This window comes from Triturus cristatus, chromosome 3_2 (assembly GCF_964204655.1).
Source record: "Triturus cristatus chromosome 3_2, aTriCri1.1, whole genome shotgun sequence".
Taxonomy (NCBI): Eukaryota; Metazoa; Chordata; class Amphibia; order Caudata; family Salamandridae; genus Triturus; species Triturus cristatus.
In genome coordinates this window covers 925,827,803-925,855,103 of record NC_140584.1, presented here as the reverse complement: position 1 = coordinate 925,855,103, position 27,301 = coordinate 925,827,803, and the positions used below count along the sequence as shown (strand labels likewise).

At 49.4% G+C, this 27,301-nt stretch overlaps 1 protein-coding gene across 2 annotated transcripts in view; it reads right to left on the bottom strand.

Moving 5' to 3' along the window:
- Positions 1-27,301, bottom strand: part of CLTC (clathrin heavy chain) — an 853,725-nt gene that overhangs the window by 629,964 nt on the left and 196,460 nt on the right. For both annotated transcript variants that reach the window (XM_085649401.1, XM_085649400.1), the window contains exon 4: positions 96-257. In XM_085649401.1, coding sequence (XP_085505527.1) covers positions 96-257 — 162 coding nt within the window. The remainder of the gene's footprint in view (positions 1-95; positions 258-27,301) is intronic.

Below are 27,301 nucleotides of genomic sequence, written 5' to 3'. Positions count from 1 at the left end.
CAGAACAAAGTAATAATGGCACAGGACGCTTCTTTAAGAGTAAATTCTGATCTACACATTTCAAAGTGTCAGTAATTTGCCTCGCTTCTCCATACCTTGCCTCCTGCCTGTCCTCGCACAGCAAAACAGAACAGCGTGGATTCTTCTGCATTGCCTTCCATCTTAAACTGCGCAAAGCTGGCAGCATGCCCCTCGATGGGCTGAGACACCTTCCGATCTACAGAATAGAGCTGCATGGCGCCCACAACACGGTTTTGCTGTATAAAAATAGAAACGAAATGTAAATTGTTTGAGTACTGAGTCATTTCATGGTTTCAAATACGACAAGTGAGTTAAAAAAAAGCATTGGAAGCCTATGCATGAACATTTTTTTTGTTCCGAGTAGACAACATTTGAACACAATCAGAATTTTATTTAGACTAATAATTGAAAGTCAGTTTACTGAAAGGAATATTTAATGGGACTTCATTGATTTAACACAAAGGGGTATAAGTAGTATAATATCAGAAACCAGAGACTACTACATTCATTTTCCCAATAGAATACTTCGCCTCTTGGGGGCAGACATTTGCCACCGATGGCCTCATCTGTTCACAGTAATTTATGAAGATATAGGAGTGTACTTGCGAAGGCTGGTCGATTTTAGACAGAGTGAATGAGGCTGGCTTTTTAAGCCCAAATGCTGAGGGAACAATGGTCTTTTTTAGGTCGCCGCTTACCAGACAGTTATGCAAAAACCATCTTGGGGACTTTCACAAAGTTGACTTAGGAATACATTCCACCCTGGCCTGCTATTAGCTTTGTCGTTTGTCACACTCATTTTCTGGCTTACTGTTTGCTGGGTTTATTTTCTTTAGATAACATCCCCATGCTAAAGATGTGTTTACCATATTTTTCCACAAAGTCGTTTTCTGTAATAAACAGGCTTTTAAATCTTATCTCGTCACATTTGCTGAGCATTCAAAGGCAGAGGTCAAATGTCATGCTGTGTTTTCGTGGGAGCCTGGTGTTTATTTTGCTTTTAGCGGACTTCAAAGTGAGAGCATTCATAGGAAGGAGGAATACAGCAAACTTTCTCCATGAAGCCTGCTTGTGCCCTTTTACAAATGTATTTTAGACATAGCCATCTCGAAATGTATCTTTTTCTTTAGCTGCATAAAACATTTGCGCATGATTTGCAAAATTATTTTTTTGAGAGTTTATTTAATTTGTAAAACTGCCTTATTAAGAACAAACTACAAAAAATATATTTCAGTTTCAGTTTCAGCGTCAGCCTAAAGAATGGTTATCTTGGGCAATTTACATTGTTTATGGCCCTCTCACCATCAAGCACAAGATAAGATAGTTTCACAGGAAAGAGCCAGCCACATTGTTACACAATATAACAATGCTTAGTTTTCATTTTGATGTGTAAAGCATATGCCTTATTTAAAACATCTGTGCAACTCGTTTGGAGAGTTGGATAAGTTTAAAGAAACTTTATGAGAGCTTTGGTGTTTATGTTTAGCTACACAATAATTATGTATTCCGTCTGCTACTGTGTATCAGAACACATATTATTGGATATAAACATTTTCCTCATTTTTCCTTGCAGGCACTAGGGTCATGATTTGAATGATGCATAGGGGCCAAAAGCTCTAGGAAACCCATTCACCGAACACCAATTATTGCTATATGTTACTATTAAACAAGCAGTAACAGCAGAGTTACCTTGCAGGCACTAGAGCCATGATTTGAATGGTGCAGCAGGTGCGGTGGTGCAGTGGTCAAAAGCTCTAGGAAACCCACTGAACACATATTATTGCTATGTGTTACTACTAAAAAGCCAGTCACAAGCACAGTTACCTTGCAGGCACTAGGCTGATTTAAATTGTACAACAGGTGCAGTGGAAAAAGGCCAAAGGCTCTGCGAAACCCACTGAACACCGATTCAATACATTACTACTAAAAAAAAAAAGCAGTCATCAGTTCATTTACCTTGCAAGCACTAGGGCCACAATTTGAATGGTGCAGCACGTGCGGTGGCACTGGGGCCAAAAGGTCTAGGAAACAGACTGAAAACCGACCATTGCTATATGCAAGTACTAAACTAGCATTCACAAGCGTAGTTGCCTTTCAGACACCAAGGCCAATATTTGAATGGTACATCAGGTGCAGTGACATGGGCCAAAAGCTCTAATAAACCCGCTGAACACCGATTATTGCTATATTTTACTACTAAACAAGTAGACAGTAGTGCTTTTTTGTAACCACTGCATCAAAAAGTAACACACAGCCTAAAGTACCCTTGCATTAAAAGCCGTAACCTACTGGAGGACTTTTCTGTCGACCTACAACTTGTTACATTAAAAGAAAATTTAAAAAAAGTATATATATATATATATATATATTCCATACGCAAACCATACCGCAATTGCAGCAAGTAGAAGCCCACCATTCGGAGAAGTAAGTCAAATGTAGCTTTAATTTTCAAGGACAGCAGTCACAGAATGCAGCATTACGCGTTTCGAGCGTACAACGCTCTTAATCATATGCAGTCCAGAGGCTCAGCTGTTCCCACCTTAAGTATGCTGTGGTAGTGAACAGCGAGGGGGGACCACACACACCTTCGGTTTTAAAGTAACCTTCATCAATGTTAATGTTTTGTTTGAGTACACGCACTTTGGCAATCAGAGTACATATAGTAGCTGAACTCCCATATTTATTGCATCGTGCAATTATTTCAACACAGAGTTCAAACTTTGCATCTCCATTGTCAGTGCTATCCGTAATCGGACTCCATTACCCATGATGCTTCATCTTGGTGTTCAAGTCACGGTGTGGCCTTCCCCTAAATTGCGACATTTAAGATGTTAAAGTCTTGGATAACTGAGGAACAGTTGTTAATCTATTTGAAAGGAAAAAGTTTCCATATCCTTCTTACTTGTAGGGAATAGTTCCCTTGATGGTAACAATCCTTCCTCCGTTCATTCCACGAACGCTCAGCCTCATAGCAGGTACCATTCAGTCAGTGTCTTGCTTCGCTGGTGTCCTTTCTTTTTGCCTTTTGTTTCTCCTAAGTGCGGAGGTCACCCTGCAATTTAGGGGAAGGCCACACCGTGACTTGAACACCAAGATGAAGCATCATGGGTAATGGAGTCCGATTACGGATAGCACTGACAATGGTGATGCAAAGTTTGAACTCTGTGTTGAAATAATTGCACGATGCAATAAATATGGGAGTTCAGCTACTATATGTACTCTGATTGCCAAAGTGCGTGTACTCAAACAAAACATTAACATTGATGAAGGTTACTTTAAAACCGAAGGTGTGTGTGGTCCCCCCTCGCTGTTCACTACCACAGCATACTTAAGGTGGGAACAGCTGAGCCTCTGGACTGCATATGATTAAGAGCGTTGTACGCTCGAAACGCGTAATGCTGCATTCTGTGACTGCTGTCCTTGAAAATTAAAGCTACATTTGACTTACTTCTCCGAATGGTGGGCTTCTACTTGCTGCAATTGCGGTATGGTTTGCGTATGGAATATGGAGGCGGTGACGACGCCAAGAAGCCCCGACCCGCTTGGAAGGGTGCCTGCTTCGTCAAGGTGCATTTGGATATATATATATATGTATATATATATTACCTACTGGCGGTCGCCAGTAGGTAGTTATAGTTAGGACCCCTTTTCCATAGGAAATCCGCAACATTCTATTTTGAATAACTTTGGCGCCGGTCGATGAATCCTCGCGAATTTCTCAAAATAGGTGGGGCGCTACGCTCCGCTCCTACCCTGAAAGTCTCGGGGGGATTCGTCAAGCGGGGGCTGAGATAAAAGGGGGGTCCCAAAACGCGTTTTTCCCATGCATTTTTCCATAGGACCTTTAGAACGAGCTACAGCCCGAACGGCTGAACAGAATTACTAGAAATTTGGCAGAGAGGTAGTCCCTAGGTCAAGGAAGTGCCTTTTGTAGGTTTGGTGTAAATCTGTTCAGTAGATTCTGAGAAAATAGCCTTTAAATCAATATATATATCTGAGCCCGCTTACGGTACGCTTACCGTACGCTTACGGTAAGCGTACGGTGGCGTGCGCGAGCGCGATTCTGATTGGCTCTTAGATCTTAGTAAACATTCGAATCGGCCGAAACCAGGAAGCGGCGGCCGCCATTTTGTCTCTCGCACTGAGTGTTATTTATCAAACATGATGGCCAAAAACATGTTACGGGGCTGTTTTGACAACTCCCTCCCACATAGTCATGTTGAGGGAGTCCCCAAACCTCCCCCAAGAGCAAAAACGGTTTTATTTTTTTTTCGGCAATTTCGCCGAGTACGCTTACCGTACGCTTACCGTAAGCGTACGGTAAAAAAATGAAAATAAAAAAAAGACTATCCACACTTACCCCACCCCCTGTGCTTTTGGTGGCCGCAGTCCACCAAATGTGCAGGGCTTATGAATAGTGGAAAAAAACTTAATTTTGGCAACAGGAAATTATAAAATCGAAATAAAAAAAACACTATCCACATTGACCCCACCCCCTGTGCTTTTGGTGGCCGAAGGCCACCAAATGTACAGGGCTTATTAAAGTTGATAAAAACCGTGCACGGAACGAACTGCCTTAAGTGGGCGCGCACGCCTCGAATGGCGTAAAGTAACTTAGCATTTAAAAAACCGTACAAATTCACTGAAAAAACCATAGGTTTCACACACGTTATAGTTAGCGGAAATTTTACTGATAAAAAACCTGTGAAATTGCCCCGTTATAGTTAGTGCTGGCAACTATAACTCACGCGACCGCAATCTTCTGCTGATGACATATGTGTCTTTATGAAAAAAAAATATTTGTAATATATGTATAGCTAAAAATGTATGGAAGAAGACATGGGCAAATAAGTGTCTAAATACAGTATTAGCATCAGCAGAGGATTGCGGTCGCGTGAGTTATAGTTGCCAGCACTAACTATAACGGGGCAATTTCACAGGTTTTTTATCAGTAAAATTTCCGCTAACTATAACATGTGTGAAACCTATGGTTTTTTCAGTGAATATATATATATACATATATATACATATATATACACATATATATATATACACATATATATACACATATATATACACATATATATATACACATACATACATATATACACACACATATATATCCCCAAAAGTATACGCTCCCAAATGAGGCGCCTCACACAATTGTGTTTTGCTTTTCCATTTATTGGCTGGCATCAAGGAAGCAACAGAGTCCATAATTCATTTGTTTCACAGCATGCCTTTTAACAAAACTTCCATCGTTGGACGTGTTTCGCGCATTTGCATCCTCTTTAATCAATAGCATCGGCATCTGGGAACAGCAACTTTAATTTAAGCACACCTGCGCAATTTATTGTCCTGCCACAGAGGGCGTACGCCGCTAGGCATTATGGTAGATACAGTTCTACTCACTTATTCTCCAAATAGATGTCGCTATTACCCCTTTGTGGTTTCTCTCTCCACAGTGGGTTAAATTATGAAGACGGCTGCACTCCATTTTTGGTGCCAATCCAACTGGACACGTTCATTCAGCACCTCGTTTCATTTGCGCTGACAATCCGCTTGTCTGCAGCAGGGCACCCCGCGGTCAGAGCCGACCACTTACAAATCCAAAAGTATACGTTCCCAATGCACACAGTGAATACGCCCACCGGGGCGGGACTTAAAAACCCACCGCGAGTGTGATGTCACTTCTGCTGCCTCTTTTCTGCAAGCCAAGCCAGAGACCAAGGGCTGGTGAAAGCCCGAAACGTGTATGGCATAATTGGCGATATTTTAGCTGTAACCACGAAGCTGTTTGCCTTGTAGTCCTGCAATAAAATGGACAATTTCACGCTATCGGTGGCACTCTCATGTGGAATATATATATATATATATATATATATATATATATATATATATATATATATATATATATATATATATATATATATATATATATATATATACACATTTATTTATATATATTTTACCTACTGGCGGTCGCCAGTAGGAAGTTCTAGTCAGGACCTACTTTCCATAGGAAATCCGCAACATTCTATTCCCAATAACTTTGGTGCAGATTGACGAATCATTGCAAAAATTTCAAACCTTTTCGCCAGCTCCGGTCCGCTCCTATCCTGAAAGTCTCGGGATGATTCGTGTAGCGGGGGCCGAGGAAAAAAGGGGGATCCCAAAACCTGTTTTCTCCATGCAATTTCCCATAGGACCTTTAGCCGCAGCTACAGCCCGAACTGCTGAATGGAATTACACCAAATTTGGCAAAGAGGTATTCCTCAGTCCAGACTCGTACCTTTTGCTTAGATGGTGTCAATCTGTTCAGTAGTTCCTGAGAAAATTACAGTTAAAAGTAAATATATATCTATGGCCGCGCTGGATCCGTGCACCCTGAGCGCACCCTCCTGATCACGTGCTGAATGCTAATTAGCTGTCAAGTGGTTGTCAACATTCGAAACCAGGAACTGTTGGCAGCCATTTTGTGCCTCGGTAGAAGTGAGGCTGAAGAAGTCTGTGGAATAAGTGTGCAAAACGTATAAAGGGGGCAGGGTAGAAAAACCCTGACCCTCTAGACCTGCTTAGGGGGTCCCAGAAGGACTCCCAGGGCCCCCCAAATTATTATTTTTTTTTAAACCGCAAAGTGCGTGCAGGGTGCACGGATGCTGCCGTAAAAAAATAAAACCGAGCTTTTTTAATAATTAGCCCCCGAGGGGGGGGGGGGCAAAATGATTACATTTAAAGGGGGCCAAGAGAGGTACCCCAGCCCCGGGGACCGCCACCCCACTGGGGCCACAAAATAAATTGGGGGGCTCGAAAGCTCCTCCCAGTTTAATTTGTGGGGGATGGGGGCTCAACTGCCCCACCAAGCCCCAGGGACCACCACCCCCGGGGCTTTATGTATTGAGGGAGGGGGGTTGTGTGGCCCCCCTCCTGGAGCACTCTAGGGGCCCTGGGGACCGCCACCCCCCAGGACCAGCTCCTGCAGTGTCCTGGGGTGCCCACCAGATCAGTGTGGGCACAGTGAAGTTACGCCTATTGAAGCCACTCAGCCTGCCTTCACGCAGCGTCATAAGCGTCCGCCTCCTGTGAAGTCGTCAAATACAGATGTAATGGGACAGGTGGTAGGTTGCCAATCATCGAAGCGGCAGTAGTGGCTACTGTGATTCAATTAGTTAAGTGTCCCGATGTCCGTGTCCCCCAGTTGAGCGGCCCACTCCTGCTCTATGAAACTAAGCCAGGACCCGTACTTCCGCACTTTGAGAACCATGAATGTGTGGGACGCTACCCCATGTAGTGCAGGGGCTGATTTCAACCTCACAAGTCGTGATTCACTGTCCATAGTTTATAAACAGCTCGCTCAGAAGACAATAGCAACTTTAAAGTACATCTGTCAGGGTCATGAAACAGCCTTTTTGAGAGCTGCCCGAGGACATGGGACCGTTTATTTATGTTAAAGTTTTTTTTGTTTTTTTTACTCGTTGTGGCTCCCTCGTTCTTCAATGCTTTAACTATTTTTAGTTCACATAATTTAGATTGTGCCCAATACCGGTTTAGTTATGTTGAGGATTAACATTTTTAATTAGAACTAAAACACCTCTGGGGATGTTAACGTACTGCAGAAATAGTACATTTCCCAGTCAGTGCAGCTTTCTCGCCGGATAACCACACTATCCGGTGTGTAAGGACCGGCAACCAGGGTTTAAGTTTCTTAATGCATCCCATCAAGACCTCTAACTGAATGAGTGCAGCCTATGCGGCAAACTTTTGTTTGGTGCTTTGGTAGGCTCACTTCATTCTTTTTATAGACCGTAAAGCTGTTCTGTGTCAGGGGTGTGCAACAACCTCATAATGCGCACTCTAAACAGAGGGCATTGATAAAAGGCGATTTCCTTCTCTAGTAGTACTCCTTTTATCCACATAGGAAAGAGTACTCCTTTTATCCACATAGGAAAGAGGAGATGCTGCGATCAAGGCATCAATCAATCAGGGTTTTGTACAGCGCACTACTCACCAGTGAGGGTCTCAAGGCGCGGGGGTGGGGTCAGCTCCAGATCAGTCTAAGAGCCTGGTCTTTAGGTCCTCCTGACCGTGCGCAGGGTCGGGGGAGCATCTGATGTTCACAGGGAGCTCATTCCAGGTCTTGGCCGCAATGTGGGAGAAGGCTCTCCCGCCTGTTCGGTTTCTGCGGATGCGGGGGATCTCTGCCAGGGCGAGGTCAGCAGATCGGAAGTTCCTCTTGGGTGCGTGGAAGGATAATCTTTAGTTGAGGTATTTGGGTCCAATGTTGTTGAGTGATTTGTAGGTGTGGGTGAGGAGTTTGAAGGTGATCCTCTTCTCGACAGGGAGCAAGTGGAGGTCTCGTAGGTGTTGGGTCATGTGTTCGTGACGTGGTGTCCCGAGGAGGAGTCTGGCTGCGGCGTTCTGGATGGTTTGGAGTTTGTGTAGAAGGGTTCTGTGCATACCGGCGCAAAGGGCGTTGCCGCAGTCCAGTCTGCTGGTTATGAGTGCGTGGGTGACGGTTCTCCTGCAGTTGGGGGGGGGGGGGGGGATACATTTGAAAATCTTGGAGGATGCGTAGGCAGTTGAAACTGGTGGAGGCGACAGCGTTGATCTGGCGGTTCATGGAGAGGGAGAAGTCTAGGATGATGCCGAGGTTTCGTGCGTGGTCTGTGGGGGTGGGAGGGCTCCCGAGGGCGGCAGGCCACCAGGTATTGGCCCAGGCGGAGGTGCAGGATCAGAGGATGAGGATCTCGGTCTTCTCAGAGCTGAGCTTCAAACAGCTGTCTTTCATCCAGGCTGCCACATTCTTCATTACTTCCTGGAAACAGAGTCTGGTGTCTTTGGGCTTCTTCGTGAGTGAGAGGATGGGCTGCGTGTCTTCAGCGTAGGATACACTACTGAGCCCATGCTGTCCAACGATGGCGGCGAGGAGGGACATGTAGATGTTGAAGGGCGTGGGACTGAGCCATGATCCTCGGGGAACTCCGCAGTTGGTATCAGGGGCATACTCTGATTCATGCATCACCCCACTGAGCTGTGGCTCAGAAGTAGGAGAGATAGGACTAAAGTGAGCCAGGTTTCCTAGAAAGTGCCTGGCAGCTTCTCCACTCCTCTCTGCAGAGCTACAACCTTTAGCTCCAGCTGCTTTCTGATAAAATTGTGTTTGAGGATTCAGTGTGGTGCTTTCCAGGCACCCTGGTACTGCGCACTGCCAGCAAAGTCCTAATTCATGCTAAGCAGGCGCCCCACCGAACCCAACTCTCAAAACAGCACCGGCATGATTTAAAATCAAATTTGATCTGTTGGCAAGGTTTTTATTATGTCACATGCAAAATTGCTGGCAGGAATCCTCGCTTACATGTCAGTTACCATAGTGGAGCTCATGCAAATGTCTTATACTTATGCAGTGCATAGTGGAGTGCCAGGTAGCTATGGAACCAGCATAATATCCTGATTAGCAGCTAGCAGGTGGCCCAATGTCAGGTATAATACCTGCAGGAAGTACTGGGTTTAAAACTAACCACATACCACCTTGTGGGCAAGAGTACCACGCATATGTTGTATTTTGGAGCGATGAAGTGCATGACTGCTCCAGCATTGGTTACATTAAGAATAGAGGTGGGTGAGCCACTGAAAGTTCGAACCTGGCTTGAGCCCGAAGCATGGCTCTGTCTCAGCTCAAGGTCCTGTTGGAACTTAGAGCCTATAATGAGCTGAGTTTTCATGTGGCTTCCATCTGTTTGCCTGCCTGCCTCTACCCAGGATGTGGCGTTACTGTCCAAACGTCCAACCAGCTTCTAGTCTCGGAATCGGCTCAACATCCTGTGTTTTTTGGCAAATCACTTAATCACCCCCCCCCCCCCGACCCCCCCTCCACGCCTATGAACAATGAATATCATCTTATGTAATGTAGCTAACAGTCATGTAAAGCGCTCAAATACATTTGGCTTCAGTTCATTCTATATAAAAACTGCTGAAAAATCCATAAACAGATTAAAACAAAGCCTTAACATAAGGAAGACAGACGGAAGAATAAATGGCCATTTCCAGGGTGATTTGCACAACGTTAAAGTAAAAAACCAGAATAAATTTCGGCGTTGCAGCTTACATTGTAGGATCTTATTTCACTAAAACTTTTTTCTTCATTAATACGTATGAAAGCACTTTCAGATATTTCAGTTCAGAATGCCAGTTGTAAACAAGCATTTGCAATGCAATAAGTCTCGCATTTTAGAAACTTTGACTTAACGATATTGTAAATGACAATGCCTTTCCATTTACAAAGCCAATAGGTCAAAATCTCGCAACTGCGAGACCTATTGAATTGCAAATGCTTGTTTTTTTGTTTCAACTAGAAAACCCAGCAAAGCTTTCAGGTAAGCTCTCACGTTTTTTCAGTCTGCTATACTCATCAATGGAAGGAGAAAATCGCGAAGATAACATGCCATCTCAAAAAGGGCATGTACCAAAGCAGTCCAGTCTTGTGACGGAAAAGGTAATAGAGGGCTCTTCTAGGGGGGAAAAAAGGTAAACTAAAAAGCCTGCAAATGCACCAATGATCCTTCGACATAATACGAGAGTGAAAAAAAGCAAGTAGAACTGTGATCAGGGTTGCATTACAAAGAAAAATACTACTCCCTTACGGACTATACTGTTTATTTTGGACAATGAAGTTTACCATCCTAAAAGCAGAAAGGTAATTCTTGGAAGAATTAACGCCCATATCCTCCACTCGCTGATTTATGGGAGTAATTTTAAGCCACAGACGTGGTTATAGTTTAAACACACAAGTTACTTACCTTCGTTAAAGATATATCTATAAGAAGGAATATGCTACTTACCAGTATGCATCTGTTCTTGGCATGTAGAGCTGCAGAGTTGTACACTGTGCATAGATCACCATCTGGTGTTGGGCCCGGATGTTTGCAGTTTGTTTTTGTTCTTTGGACAGTCTTTGGAAGTCACGAGTTTGGGGACTCCTCCTTCGGTCCGTACTGCGCATGGGCTTCGGCTCCATCCTCAGATTGTTTTTCGCCAGCAGGAAAATGGAGCGTAGTAATAACAGTGAGAAACCCATGTGTGTAGTATCTAAATAAGATAGACTGGAACGGATACAGGTAGCCGGGGAGGCGGGTGGGCGTGTACAACTCTGCAGCTCTACATGCCAAGAACAGATGCATACTGGTAAGTAGCATATTCCGTTCGAGGCATATGAGCTGCAGATTGTACACTGTGCATAGATTATATAGCAGTACCCAACCTTAGTGGCGACCACCGGTATCCGTTGCAGCGGTTTGAAATAATGTCTTTAGGACAGACTGGCCCACACTAGCTTGTTGCTTGGAGTGCACGTCTACACAGTAATGTTTTGTGAAGGTGTGCGGTGTTGACCATGTGGCTGCTTTGCAGATGTCATCTAAGGGTATGTTCCCTAGAAAAGCCATAGAAGCCCCCAACTTTCTTGTAGAGTGGGCTTTAGGTGGAACAGATAATGTTCTTTTTGCCTTTTGATAGCAAATTTGTATACACACTTTACAATCCACCTAGCTATCCCCGATTTAGAGATGGGGTTGCCTTTATGTGGTGGAGAGAAGGAGACAAACAATTGTTGAGTCTTTCTGAAAGGTTGCGTTCTTTGTATGTAGTACAGTAAAGCCCTCTTAACATCAAGTGTATGTAGAGCCCTTTGCGCAACAGAAAAACAGGTAATTCCACCGATTGATTGAGATGGAAGGGGGAAATGACCTTGGGCAGAAATTTTGGGTTGGTACGAAGAATCACTTTGCAGTGATGTATTTGTAAGAAGGGTTCCTGTATAGTGAACGCTTGTATTTCGCTAACCCTTCTAAGGGAAGTGATAGCTACTAGAAAAGCTGTTTTCCAGGTGAGGAACTGTAGCTCGCATTTGAGCAGTGGTTCGAAGGGCGGACCCATGAGCCTTGTGAGAACTACATATAAATTCCATACAGGTGAAGGCGGTGCTCTGGGTGGAATTATGCGTTTAAGGCCTTCCATAAAGGCTTTAATAGCGGGCACCCGGAAAAGTGACAGATGTTGTCGGTTTTGTAGGTAGGCAGCGATAGCTGCTAGGTGTAGGCGTATGGAAGAATATGCCAGGTTACACCTTTGAAGATGGAGTAGATAGCATATAATGTGTTGTATGGATGCATCTAAAGGGTTGATTGTATAGTTACGGCAGTAAATGACAAATCTCTTCCACTTTGCGGCATAGCATGCTCGAGTGGTAGGACGTCTGGCTTCCTTGATGATATTCATGCAGTCAGGGGGAAGGTTAAGGTATCCAAATTCTAAGATTTCAGGAGCCAGATCGCAAGGTTGAGCTGCGCTGGGTCCGGGTGTCTGATTTCTCCATGGTTCTGAGTTAGGAGACATGGGGATAGGTACAGTTTTTGGTGTGGTACCACTGAGAGTTGTAGTAGTGTGGTGTACCACGGCTGCCTGGCCCATGTTGGGGCTACAAGAATGAGCGTGAGGGAGGGCTGTTGCAGTTTCCTGACCACTAATGGAATTAGTGGGAGAGGTGGAAAGGCGTATGCAAATCTGCCTGACCAGTTCATCCATATCGCATTGCCTTTGGACAATGGGTGTGGGTATCTGGCGGCGAAGCTTGGGCATTTTTTGTTTTCGTGGGTGGCGAAGAGGTCTATTTGAGGATGCCCCCACTTGTGGAAGAATGGGCAAAGAACTTGTGGATGCAGTTCCCATTCGTGTGTTTGTTGCGTTTGTCTGCTGAGCAGATCTGCCATGGTGTTTTGTATGCCTGGAACGTGCTGTGCCGGGAGATAGATGTTTTGTGGAATTGCCCATCTCCATATGCTCTGGGCTAAGCGGGAGGGCTGGGGAGAGTGTGTCCCCCCCTTTTTTGAATATAATACATTGCAGTCATATTGTCTGTGCGAATGAGGACTGCTTTGGCTGAAATCTGTTTTTGAAAGGATTTTAGGGCTAGAAAGATCGCCAAGAGCTCCAGATGGTTGATGTGGAGCAATTTTTGCTGTGGCGTCCATAGACCTTGCATTGTGAGGTGTAGGAGGTGCGCTCCCCAGCCGGAGAGCGATGCGTCCGCTGTTAATATCACCTGGGGAACCGGGTCCAGGAACGGCCGCCCTTTGGAAAGGTTTGTGGTGTTCCACCACTGCAGAGAGTGATGAGTGCGGCCGTCCACCAACACCAGATCCGTCAGCTGCCCCTGGGCCTGGTTCCACTGTCGTGCTAGGCACTCTTGAAGTGGACGCATGTGGAGTCTTGCATGGGGCACTATGAAAATGCAAGATGCCATCATCCCTATTAGCTTCATGAACACTTTGGCTGGGAGAGAGTGCTGAGGAATGAACGTTTGGCGCAAGGCTTGTATGCTTGCGATTCTGGCTGAGTTGGGGTAGGCTATACCTCTGGAGGTGTCTATAGTGGCCCCGAGATATTGCTTTGTGTGAGATGGTACGAGGTGGGACTTTAGGTAGTTCACCGTGAAGCCTAGCCGGTGGAGCAGTTGGATGGTGCTGTTTGTTGCACACATTGGTTGTAGGACGCGGCTTTTATCAGCCAGTCGTCTAAGTAAGGGAAGACGTGAATATGTTGACGTCTGAGGTGTGCTGCAACTACGGCTAGGCATTTGGTAAACACCCGTGGTGCGGTGGTGACCCCGAAGGGGAGAACCGTGAATTGGTAATGCCGACCGTCCACCACAAACCTGAGGTACTTCCTGTGAGAAGGGTGTATTGGAATATGGAAGTATGCGTCTTTTAGATCCAAGGTAGTGAGAAAGTCTCCCTGACAAAGTAGTGGGAGGACTTGTTGTAGGGTGACCATGTGGAAATGGTCCGAATGTATGTATGCATTTAGAGGCTGGAGGTCCAGAATGGGCCTCAGGGTCCCGTCTTTTTTTGGGATTAGAAAATACAGAGAGTAGACCCCTAAATTTTGTTGATTGAAGGGGACTTGCTATATAGCGTGTTTTTGGAGGAGGGAGATTACCTCTTGTTTGAGCAATGTGGAATGTTCCTGTGACATTGGACGGTGCCTTGGTGGGATATTGGGTGGGGTGGATGTTAGCTCGAGACAGTACCCTGACCGAATAATTTGGGTCACCCATTTGTCCGATGTTATGGACTCCCACGCGTGAATAAAGTGTTGTAGTCTGCCCCCGACCGGAGTGGGATGTCTGGGGGGAGCGAGGGGAAGTCATTGTGTGGGCGGTGTGGCAGAACGGGTGGTGTTGGTTTTGCCCCTGCCCTTATTGTTGTTGCCCCTGTATCCACCTCTTTGGTAGCCCTTTGAGAAGGTATTTTGAGGAGGGGACTTGTAGGAGGTAGAGGCGCTATCGGTGGAGTAGCCTCTGCCTGTACTACGAAAGGACGAACGCCGAAAGGAGCGTTTAGGGGTCTGGGATTGCAATGCCCCCATAGACTTTGCTGTGTCTGTGTCCTTTTTCATTTTTTCCAATGCTTCGTCCACCTTTGGCCCAAATAGGTGTTGTTGGTCAAAGGGGTGATTTAGAATGGATGCCTGGACTTCTGGCTTGAACCCTGAAATTCGGAGCCAGGCATGATGGCGAAGCAGGACACTAGTGTTTATGGCTCTAGAAGCAGTGTCCGCTGCATCAAGGGCACATTTAATGGAGGTGTTTGTAATAAGCTTTCCCTCCTGTATGAAGTCGTGAGCTTTACATTTGTGTTTCTCAGGGAGGTGCTGCATAAGAGCCTCAAGCTCATCGTAGTGTGCTCTGTCATAACGCGAGAGCAGCGCTTGTGTATTTGCAATGCGCCAGATGTTCGCGGCTTGCGAGGCAGTGCGTTTACCAGACGCATCTAGGAGTTTTGATTCTTTATCTGGCGGTGGGGCCTCACCTGAGGACTGTGAGTTAGACCGCTTTCTAGCCGTGGACACAACTAGGGAATCTAAGGGAGCAGGGCCCTTAATGTAAGTAGGGTCTGTGGGTGCTGCTTTGTACTTCTTTTCAATTCTAGGGTTTAAGACCCTGGCCCTGACAGGGTCTTTGAACACCTCGGCAGCATGTTTGGTGACACCCTTAAGCATAGGCAAGATGGCTGTGGACTTATCCTGGATATCAAATGTATCCAGTAAGAAGTCGTCTTCCACTGGTTCGCTATGTAGTTCCACCCCATGGTAGTGTGCTGCTCTCTGCACTAAGTGGTAAAAACCTAGTGAGTCCTCTGGGGGAGATGGCCTGGATGGGTAGAGGTCATCTTGAGGCACATCTGGTATGTCAGGGTTGTGGTAATCTTCCCATGGGTCTGGGGTCCCCGGTGGTGTGGGGTCCATTGGAGCGTCCGCCGGATCATAATCTGGATCCCCGTAATCCGGATCTGGGGACGGGGTTGGGGAGTGATGAGGCAAGGGTGGCGAGAGGAGGTGGAAGAGGTGGTGGAGGAGGAGGAGGAGGAGGAGGAGGAGGTGTAGGAGGTGGTGGGGAGGGCACTCTGAGAGGAGATGTGGCAAAGTCCTTCCGCTTGGGCGGTGGAGGAGTAGCTGGTGTGTCAAGACGTCTTTTCTTGACAGTCAGAATCAAGAGCCCAGTCTTTGGATCCTTTGATAAGGTCTTTTGATAAGGATCGGGTGTAAAAAGGTCAGCTGGCGCCGAGTCGTCAGCTGGCGCCGAGTCGTCAGCTGGCGCCGATGTTTTCGGAGCTGAGGATTTGGGTGGTTTCTCTGCGCCATGCTTTTTTGGAACCTCCTGTTTTTTCGGCGTCGAGGTAGGCTTCGGCGCCGGAGCGTCGGTGCCGAGGGATTTATGTTCGTGTTTTGTCGGCACCGAGAGTCCAGGCTTCGGCACCGGTGGCTTCGGAGTCGAGCTGGGCGTCACTTTCTTCGGTGCCGAACGGTGTTTATCGGCACCAGGAGTCGGCTGGCTCGAGCCCGAGCTGCCGTGAGACTTGTGAGGCTTCGACACCGGGCCCGAAGGTGGGGTGATAGAAGCTGCGTGTTTGGTTTTCCCCAGGCCCGAAGGCGAGGGTGTAACCGGAGTCTCTTTGGGCGCGGGGGTGGGAGGGGGTAGAGTACTCACGACCCTCTGCGCCGGTGTGATGTCCTCCAGGTCGGAGTAGTCGGCCTCGGAAGCGCTGACGATGTCTTCCTCCTGCTCGGTGTGGTGTTGCCCCGAAGCTCCGGTGTCATCTCCGAAGATGTCCGGTGGAGCCGCGGTCGATGAGTGCGCCATGGTGCGTCGAGCTCTTCGATCCCGGATGGTCTTTTTTGATCGAAAAGACTTACAGGCGGGGCAGTCTCTAGCCTCGTGTTCTGGAGAGAGGCAAAGGTTACACACCTGGTGGAGGTCGGTGTGGGGTAATTTAGACCCACATTTGGGCACTTTTTGAACGGAGTCCTTTCCATCGGCCGGGACCGGAGTCGAGAAGGGCCCGAAGGCCGACGCCGATGTGTGGAATCGAGAAAAGTGCCTCTTCGAGAGATGAAGATAGATGAAGAAACTCGATGAACGACGATTTTCCGTCGAGGCTGGAACCGTAGAAGTTCGAAGCCGGAGCACGAAGTATCACATCCGAGCCCAATGGCGGAAAAAAACAATCTGAGGATGGAGCCGAAGCCCATGCGCAGTACGGACCGAAGGAGGAGTCACCAAACTCGTGACTTCCAAAGACTGTCCAAAGAACAAAAACAAACTGCAAACATCCGGGCCCAACACCAGATGGCGATCTATGCACAGTGTACAATCTGCAGCTCATATGCCTCGAACACATTAGTTATAGATACCTTACCTTAGAATTACCCCCAGGCATCAGACTGGATTCGGAAAGTTTTTTCGTCAGCAGTACTTCCGCGAATCGGAGGGTGGCGTTGGTCGGCTCCACGCCCGTCACCGGCAGCATGGTCGCCGGGATGACGTCACGGCAGCTACTTAGACTCCGCCCTCGCGAGCGGACGTCAATTCTGTACACTACTTTCCGTGCCAGAAACACAGAGCCATGCAAGACACTGACCATTGGTGCACAAAACTAGGGCCCTGAAAGGATGTCCTTAACGCTAGAAATCAGTTTGCAGAACGGTGAGGATGGGTGGGGCGGTAAGGAATCTATAATTAATGTTTCTTACAGATATATCGTTACCGAAGGTAAGTAACTTGTGCATCTGAAAGAAACACATTAGTTATAGATTCCTTACCTTAGAATAGATACCCCAGCAATACCAACCCCGGTGGAGGGTCTGCAAACCAAGGTCACACCAGAAAATCCTGGAGAACAGAACGGCCAAAGAAGCGGTCTCTCCAGACTTGGCTGTCCAGTCAGTAGTGTTTGGTGAACGTGTGCAGTAGTGCCCATGTGGCTGCCTGATAGATATCATTCAGAGGCACTCCCCTTCCCAAGGCAGTAGCGGCTGCCATCACCCTGGTGGAGTGAGAGCGTAGCCCAACTGGAGGCTCCTTTTTAGCTAGAGAGTAACAAGCCTTAATACACAACACGACCCATCGAGAAATGGTGCGTTTGTGTACGGCACGACCCTTCTTTGCACCCACGTAACCAACAAAAAGTTGATCATCCACCCAGAACTTTTTTGTGCAATGCAGATAGAAGGAAGGTGCACGTTTTGGGTCCAGACGGTGGAGCCTCTCTTCTTCCTTTGAAGGATGCAGAGGCGGAAAGAAGGTGGGCTAAGTAATGGTCTGCCCGATGTGAAAGGCAGTGACCACCTTAGGAAGACAGGATGGACGGGTCCAGAGAACCACCTTGTCCGGATGAACAGATAGAAAAGGAGGTTTAGAAGAAAGAGCCTTGGGCTCACTCACCCTTCTAGCAGAAGTGATTGCTACCAGGAAAGCAGTTTTAATAGGCGGAAGGCGTGAAGGACACTTATGCAGCGGATCAAAGAGAGCACACATGAGATAGGTTAGCACAAGTTTCAAGTCCCACTGAGGCATAACGAAGGGGATTTGAGGAAAAAGATGCGTTAAGCCTTTTAGGAAACGGTTAACTACTGGGGACATGAAAAGAGAACGCTGATCTGGCAACCGAAGGATGCCAGAGATAGCCGAAAGATAGCCCTTGATAGTGCCCAGAGCAGAGCCCTGCTGGGCTAAAGAGAGAAGAAACGAGAGTACTTCAGAAAGAGGAGCAGAACGGGGATCCACAGCCTTTAATGTGCACCATGCCACAAATTTGTTCCACCTACAGGCGTATACCGTCTTTGTAGAGGGACATCTAGCTGCCAAGATTACATCACAGACTTCCGAAGGCAGGTCAAAAGACGTCAACTGCCGCTGCTCAATCTCCACGCAAGGAGGTGGAGACTGGACAGGTTCGGGTGGCGGACCTGCTTCTGCGACAGACGATCCTCCCGAAGAGGCAGTCTGATTGGAGGATCGATGGCCATGTTGAGCAGCTCGGGATACCAGACTCTTTGTGCCCAATCCAGAGCCACAAGAATGACTGGGCCCGGTCACGCCTGATCTTCAGCACTCTGGGCAGAAGTGGTATAGGCGGAAAGGAGTACAACAGACCGCAACTCCACTCGCGATGATAAGCGTCACCGAGCGAGTGCCGCCTTGGAAATTCCAACGAGCAGAATTGCTGACATTGCGCGTTCTCCTCAGTGGCGAATAGATCTAACCAAGGCTCTACCCACTGTCGAAAGAGACCTTGCACCACCTCAGAGTGAAGACGCCATTTGTGATCCATCATGCACCTTCGGCTGAGTTTGTCTGCCCTGGCGTTCAGAGAACCTGCCAGGTGTTGAACCACCAGGGAAATGCCCTAATATTCCAGCCATGCCCAGAGACAGAGGGCCTCTTGACATAGGGTCCACGACCCCACCCTGCCCTGTTTGTTGCAGTACCACATGGCAGTGGTATAGTCGGTGAACACCTGCACTGCTCTTCCCCGGACAGTGCAAGACGAATTGCCCGGAGCTCCAGAAGGTTGATGTGGAGCCCAGACTCCGCCGCAGACCAGAGGCCTCTGATCTCAGTCTGGCCCATGTGGCCACCCCATCACAGAAGGGACGCTTCTGTCACCATTGTGTGGTCTTGTTGGGGAAGGGAGAGGGATCTGCCGGTGACCCAATCCTGGTTTGTGAGCCACCCATGCCCCTGTCGAGCAGTGCCCCCTGAGATCTGGATGCAATTGGGCAGATTCCCCTGATGCTGCGCCCACTGGAACTTCAGGTCACCCTGCAGATCTGCGCAGATGAGCTGCGACCACCGCCATCCCTTTTGTGTAACACCCGAGGGGCGCTGGTAAGGCCAAATGGAAGCACGGTAAACTGAAAGTGCTCATGGCCTACCGTGAACCGTAGGTAACGCAGGTGGGCTGGCAGGACGGGGATGTGAAAATAAGCGTCCTGCAAGTCCAACACTACCATCCAGTCTTGCGGGTCGAGGGCAGACAAGACCTGAGCAAGCGACAACATCTTGAACTTCTCCTTGTGGAGGAAGCGATTGACGTCCCTGAGGTCCAAGATAGGACGCAGGCCCTTGTCCTTCTTGGGAACCAGAAAGTAGTGGGAACAACCACGACCTACTTCTGGAACAGGAACGCACTCGATGGCTCCCTTGGCCAAGAGAGCCGTAACTTCCTGCTGGAGAAGGGCCAGATGATCCTCGGACATGCGGTGTTATCGTGGTGGCATGGCTGGAGGGGTAGTCTCGAAGGGGAGGGAGTAGCCCCTTTGGACTATTTGCAAAACCCACCCCTCCGACGTGATGGTGCGCCAGAGGGGGAGGTGATGGTGAATCCTGCAGCCACACTGGCGTTTGATGGGCCTGAAAGGTCAGAGTAGGAGGGTTTGGAGGCTGCTGCAGAGGGGGGTTGGTGGACTGGCCCGCCCGCTGGCTCCCAGAACCACGCCAGTTGTTTCCACGGCTGCCTGAAGGTTGGGTAACTTGCTGCAGCCTGTGGCCCTGGGTGGGACATAGCAGGACAACCCCTTCCATAGCCACGAAAGGGGTGAAAAGCAGACTGCGACGGACGGCTGGAGAGGCCCAAGGACTTGGCCGTAGCCAGTGAGACCTTGAAGCGCTCTAGGGTGTTGTCCGCTTTGTCGACAAAAAGGCTACGGCCAACAAATGGCATGTCAATCAAGTTGTTCTGGACATCCCCTGACAAGCCAGTGGACCTCACTTAGGCGTAGCGTCGAAGCACTACCGACATTGAAATGGTCCTGCCCGGAGAGTCGGCGGTGTCCAGCCCACAACGGATTGTAAACTTTGCTGCATCTCTCCCAGCGGCAACAGCCTGGGAGAGCACTCCCCGGGCCTCCTCCGGACACTGAGGGAGCACTTGCGCCACCTTATCCCACACTGAGTGCGAATAATGGCCCAAGAGACATGCGGTGCTTACGGACCGCAGTCCTAAGCTGGCGGAATAGAGAACATTTTCTTGCCACGGTGGTTCAGCTTCTTGGATTCCCTTTCCGGTGGAGTGGTAGAGAAGGCGCTTTTGGAGGTGGAAGCTTGAACTACCAGCTCTCAGGGGTGGAGTGCTGGGAGAGGAAAGTGGGGCGCCCGGTGGTGTCAGGCAACCATCTTGTCCACGGGAGTCCCCGTGTTGGGCCTGGACCACGTGCCCAAAAGGACGTCTGTGAGGGCCTCATTAAACAGCAAGAGCTCCGAAGAGCTCACAGGCGGTTGAAGCACGTCTGTCAGGAGGTCAGTCCTGACCGCCACCATAGGAAGCTAGAGGTTGAGAGCCTCGGCCGCCCTATGCAACACTACTGCATATGACGCTCCCTCCTCCGTAGCCACGGTAGGAGGAGACAACATGCCAAGGTCAGGAGAGGTGTCAAGACCACAGACATCCCCCAGTTACTCTCTCCAGTCCTGCTCAGTGTCCAACTGGTCAGTTAAAGGGTCACCTGACCCTCCCAGTCCTCATCATCCTCTGGGTGCCATTGGTGTTGAAAAGGGACCCCAGGAGTGAACAGGGGCACACAAACCCCCACCAGGCGCCGGGTCCGGCGTCTGACAACGCCGGTCCGGCTCAGTATCCACGTCGGGATGGAGGTAGAGTCTGGCCGGGGAGCCGACCGGCGCCAAACGCAGTAGTGGTGCAGTGGGGAGCGACACCGGTGGAGGTGAAACAAGGTCAACTGGCGCCGAACCGGATCCAGGCCTGGATCCTTAGGGGGCCCTGCAGCGTCAGGGCGGGAGCCGCCGGCAGCGAATACCTAGGCCCCCCCCAACCGAGTCCGCGGGGCTCGAGGGCGCGCCGGTGGGGTCGGCCCGCCCAAAGATGGCATGCATCGTCTCATAGAACTTACAAATCTGGGCGCGGGTCACTTCGGGTCCCGGAAAGGAAGGGACACTGAGTTGACCCTTCAGACTCCGCGTGCGGAGCCGCGGGAGTGGCACCACCCGCATGCCTCATTGGATCGGCCGACCGACGAGGAGAAATCGAAGAGCGACGATACTTCAACTTCTTCTTATACTTCGACTTATCCGACCCAGAGTGCGAAGACTTCAATGATTTTGAAACGGAATGGTGGTGGCTCCTCGACCTCCCTCGCGATCGGGACCTCGAACGGTGCAGAGGAGACTTTCAGGACTGCTCCCGCAAAGCCTTCGGCGCCATCTACCGACAGTCAGAGCACGACTTGGGGTTGTGGTCACGCTCCAGGCAAAAGAGGCACACGCGATGCGGATTCGTCACCGACATTAGTCGGTTACAGGAACCGCAGGCCTTGAAACAGGGCATCCCTCGTGCACTTGTTCGGAGTTGGAGACCCGAAACAAGAAGCCGACAGAAGTCGAGAAAAAGTTAGTCAAAAATTGACTGAGTTACCGCTCTTCAGCGCGCGAGGGCGGCGTCTAAATAGCTGCTGCAACATCATCCCGGTGACCACGACGCAGAGCCAACCGACGCCACCTCCGAAGTGCAGAGGTACTGCAGACGAAAAAACTTTCCGGATCCAGTCTGACACCTGGGGGTAATTCTAAGGTAAGGAATCTGTTGGACTTGGCCCTTCTGGCAGGTTCACCCCTAAACTTTTTGCGATTATCTTAGCTTTTTCCCTATGTCGTGTAAGTGGTTTTAGGCCTCTAGGCACTTTAACACTGTGTCCCAGTGTAAAGTGCGTGCGCTCTGGGTTGCATTGAATGAGACTGACCTGCCCTCCCATAGGAACGCATGGGGAAGGTGTTTTTCCATGATAGTTCCTGATGCGTGGGGAGAGCATGGTCGAGTTTGGTATGTGCGAACTCGTGAGAGTGAATGCTGCGCAATGTGTGCAGCGTTACTGTGTCTAGTATAGAAGTGCCACTTCTAGACGCTGGCATAAATGTGAAGTGACTGTCTGGTGTGTGATTGGCTGGTGTGCCTGACTCCAGGAGTCAGGATGGGTCTGCCCCAGTGGTGAGTGGAGAGATCTGCATGTTGATGAGTGGGAGGAGTACACCTGGGACCTGAATAGGGCTGGACTTTCCCCACACAATGCTGGACTTTCCCCACACAATGCTGGCTCCGCCCCCTGTGGTGCGACTGATGACCCTGGCCTGTCCTGTGAATAGGGAGAGGGGCTGAGCAAAACAAAGTGCTCAAGAACCAGTTGCATCTGGTTCGCCCCTCCCCTGAACCTTGAAACAAAGGTAACCTGTGTATAAAAAGGGGCTGTGACCCCCATGTAAAATGTTCTCTTCTGATCCTAACTTGAGGGGGGCCTGCTGCTGCTGGGCGCCAGGAGGGACTGCCTCCCTGCTGGAGGGCCCTGTGAGCTGGCCCCTGAGCCCAGTCTTTGCCCCCCTGCATCCCAAGACTTTCCCTGGACCTTGCCTTATGGGGAGGGGCGCCTTGTCTTCCCTTACCAAGGAGGGCTTTATCTTTATTGCCTGAGGAGCGCCTGTCCGCCCTGAGGAGCAGCGCTTCCAATTTTAGCTGCTACACAAAGCTGCACTGTGTGGGATTCCCCCCCAGTGGCTATTTATCAAGCAGGTGCCCACCCTGCATCTCGGCTCTGAGGAGAAACGAGCGGGAGCCCACCCCTTATACTTGTGCCATCGCGGGTGCCCACCCCGCTTATCTGATTTACTATTCTCGCGGGTGCCCACCCCGCATCACCGCCATAGAAATCACCGCCGCGGCACCGAGAGACAGCACTCCCGCGAAACCGGAAGTCAGGCGCCCTGTGTGGGACACAGTCAGCGCCGGAAAGAGGCGGAGATATTGCTGGTGGACATGCTCTCCCGTAGTGTCGAGGGAGTCACGGGAACAGAGAAGGAGCGGACGGGAGCCTACCCCGTGGTCCTGTGTCGGGGAAAGAAGAGAGCGAGGCAGCTGCCCGGCCGAAGTGCTGCCGGCCGCGGAGAGAGTGGAGACGACGCCGCAGAGAGCCGGTGAGTGTGGGCGTCCCCGCGGGTCACTCCTCGGCTCCGCACAGCGCTTCCCCTGCTTCAGAGCCCCTGAGCGGGACTCCAACGGTTGGGGCCCAGGGTACTTTGAGGCTCACGAGTTCCCCGAGCGGGACTCCATCGTTGGGGGGCATTATTCCCTGTTTTAGAGCCCCCGAGCGGGACTTCAACGTTTCAGGCACATAGTATTTTAAGGGCTCACGAGTCCCCCGAGCGGGACTCCAACGTCAGGGGCATTCCCTTTGTGGTAGAGCGGCCCCGGATGACAGCGGGCCGCTCCCACGTTTTCCCGCAGTGCTGGATGAGGTAGAGCCCACGAGGCTCCTGGGGATACAGTTGTTTTCTTCTTAGAGCCTACAAGGCTCCCACGTTGTTTTGGGCCCTATTATTCATTAGAACCCAGAGGAGAGCCAGGAGGCACGCTGGTGCCAGGCTCGGGTTCCCAGCTGCCCAGCAAGTAGTGGGCAGCTGCAACGTTTAGCCCTGATCTTTGCGCCTTCTGCCTCGACTGCGTGCGCAGTCCAGCCCTGACTCTGTGGACAAAGGGCGGTTGAGCCCTGAAAGGCCAAGTTGGCCTGGGGACAGTTTTCCTGTGTTGTGCCCTCACCTAGGGTGCATGTTTATTGTTACATGTGTACTTTTGCGCCATGTGTATGGCCTTGATGCTATTTGTATTTCTAACTGTGCCTATGCGTAGGAGAGGGTTTTTTTTCCTAGTATAGGTTATGCTAGTGTGTTCATGGTTCCCTGCGTGATATATGCCTAAAGGTGTTTAGGATTGCGTAGGGGGTACTTACCTTTTACCAGTGGTTACTGGTTGTGCGCTACATTTATTATTTGTTCTACATTTCTACATTTACAATTTGGTGACTTGTGATGATTCCGACAGTGGTCCATGTGGCCCTGTCTTGTGTAAATAGTCCCCTGTAAATTCCGCCCAGTGCCAGTGGCACAGTGTAAATTGTGTGAATATTATCTAATGTGTTTATTATAATACAAAGGTTATTTTTATTTATAACCCTGACTGCTCGTGCCAAGCTACCAAGGGGGTGAGCAGGGGTTATCTTTGGCGTGTAACTCCCCAGCCCTGACAAGAGTGGTGGTTTCTGCCTGGCTTTGGCGCAAGCCCTAGCCAACCAGAAATCCCATTTCTAACAGAATCTATAACTAACGTGTTTCTTTCAGATTCTGTATGTTACCTTTTGCGTAGCGGCAACTTAAAAAAGAAAACGGAATCTATTAATGCCGCCAGTTATTAGGACGCAGAGATCAAGTCCTAAACTAAATTTTTCAATCCATAACAAAAATGTTTTCCAGGATGCTCCACACAGCTAGAGCTAATGAGGTGATGGCACTGGAGGCTCCCTCCAATTTGAATATGGACTGGGGCCACACAGAACTGCTTCCACATAAGCCCAAGATCCCTCTCACCCCTAATCAATGACGTCAGCATGCCATACACCCATAGTGACTGGTTGAGCGCCCGTGACACAAATCTTTTAGTGTTTTCATTTCGACGGGGGGTTAACCATTGGGCCCCCTATTAAGGCATGAAACACCCCCCTCTTCCGCATCCCCCCCGGGAAAGGCCCAGGAGCTTCCTGCTGCCCCTTGAGAAGGAACTCAGACATGTGGGGTGCAGTGGAAAGAGAAGATTCTTCCCTTTCCAATGGAGCCCCTCTGTCAATGAGTCATGCTCTGGGATCAAGGCTGAGACCACAACCTCCGAACAAGAATCCACAATAGACATTAGTGATGTTGTTTGTTGTTTTTTATATGGGATGGGGTGGGGGGGGGGGAGAAGCACGGAAAACAGAGGTTTGTCCAAACCATGACTCTGCGGGTGTGAGTGTCAGTCAACAGGGAGGCATAACTAATTTTCAAAGGTTTCCTCTTAAATTGTGGAAGGAACAATTGGCCAATGTTGCCCCCCCCCCCCAACCACCCAACTCCCAGGAAAGAGTAAATGTAAAATTGTAATTGTCATTTAGTTTTCCTTATTGTATGTGTTGCAAGTGGAATCTTTTTTTCCCCCTCTTGCAGGTATGTTGTCTCATTGCTGGTGATTGAATACTCAATCACAGGGGTCAATAGAGCGCACAACTCACCCATTAGGGTCTTAAGGTGCTTGGGTGGTTGGGGGGGGGGGGGGAAGGGGGTGGTTGGTGCGCAGCCAGGATGGGGTAATTAGAAGAGACAGGTCTTGAAGTTCTTCTGAATTGGTTCGTGTTGGGCTTCACCGGAGGTGAAGGGGGAGATCGTTCCAGGTGTTAACTGCGAGGTAGGAGAAGGACCTTCACCCACTCTGTTCCTGTAAAAGTGTGGGACAGTGGCTAGGGAGAGGTCCACTGAGCGGAGGTCTCTTGGAGGTGTGGTCCGATATTGTGGAGGGCCTTGTAGGCGTGTGCGAGCAGCTTGAAAATATTGTGGAGGGCCTTGTAGGCGTGTGCGAGCAGCTTGAAAGTTATTCTTCTTTCAACAGGGAACCAGTGGAGGTAGCGGAGGTGTTGGGTAATGTGGTTGTGCCATGGGATATCGATGATTAGTCTGGCTGGGGCATTTTGAATGGTCTGGAGTTTTCAGAAGATTTTTTTGTTAATTTAAGCATAGCAGGATTTGCCCGTAGACGAGTCTGCTGGTGATGAGGGCATGAGTGACCGTTTTCCTGGAGTCAGAGGGTATCCATTTGAATGTTTTACGTAGTATGCAGAGGGTGTTGAAGCATGCGGAGGAGACCGCGTTGATCTGGTGATTCATACTGAGCGATTAGTTCAGTATGATGTCGGCTGCCCCTCCCCCAGCGCCTTGAGACCCTTCCGGGTGAGCAGCTGCGCTTAAAAAAAAGCCTTGATTGATTGATGTGTCGTTGAGATTACGTGCATGGTCTGTTGGGGTGGGTGGGTTTCCTAGGGCTGGGGGCCATCAGGTGTCGTCTCATGAGGAGGGGGTGGAGCCGAGGTGGAGGTCTTCAGTTTTCTCTGAGTTGAGTTTCAGGCAGCTGTTCATCCAGGTTACAACAGCTCCATCTGTTCTTGGAAAAGGTGCCCTGGTGATGATGGGTTCCTTGGTGAGGTAGAGGATGAGTTGGGCGTCATCGGCGTAGGAGACTATGTTGACCTCATGGTTTGACGATGGTTGCGAGGTTAGATGTTAAAGAGGGTGGGGCTGAGGGAGGATCCTTTGAGTACTCCACATCTGTTCTCTGTTGATCCTGAGAGGAAGGGCGGGAGTCTTATTCTCAGTGTTCTGCCCGTGAGGAATGAGCGCATCCAGTCGCACAAGTTACTACTTGTGTAACGATATAGCTGTAAGAGACATTAGTTAGTGATCGATTCCTTACATTAGAATATCTCCAGGCTTCAGACTGGATCCGGAAAGTTTTTCTAGCAGTACCCCTGCGCGTCAGTAGGTGGCGTCCTGCGGCTCTGCGTACGTCGCAGGCGTTGTAAGCGCCGAGATGACGTCACGGAGACTACTTAGGCACCACCCATGCGTGCCAACGTCAGTTCTTTCTTTTTCTGCACCAGCAAGCGCAGATCCGGTTAGAGCATGTACCATAGTCACTTTTTGATCACACTTTTGAGACTTTTGTTTCCCCTCTTCTCATGGTGCACCTAGGGATGCCTGGATTTAAGTCTTGTGGGGCCTGTCGTCGCAATATGTCGGTGGCGGACCCCCACAATGTTTGCCTCTACTGCCTGGAGACTGACCACGACTCCCAGTCCTACCGGGACTGTCAGGCCATGGCCCCGAAGGCCTTGAGGGAGCGGTGCCGGAAGCTGCTGGAGGTCCGGTATTCGTCCCTGTGCCATTCCAGATCCAGGGACCGGTTCCAGGATCGCTCGCAGGGCCGCAGTCATCGCTCCTCGGGCTCCAAGTCTTCGCCCTCGGATTCCGGTAAGCAACGACATAAAAAGAAGTCAATGATGTGTGTTCGCTCTCAGACGTCCCCCA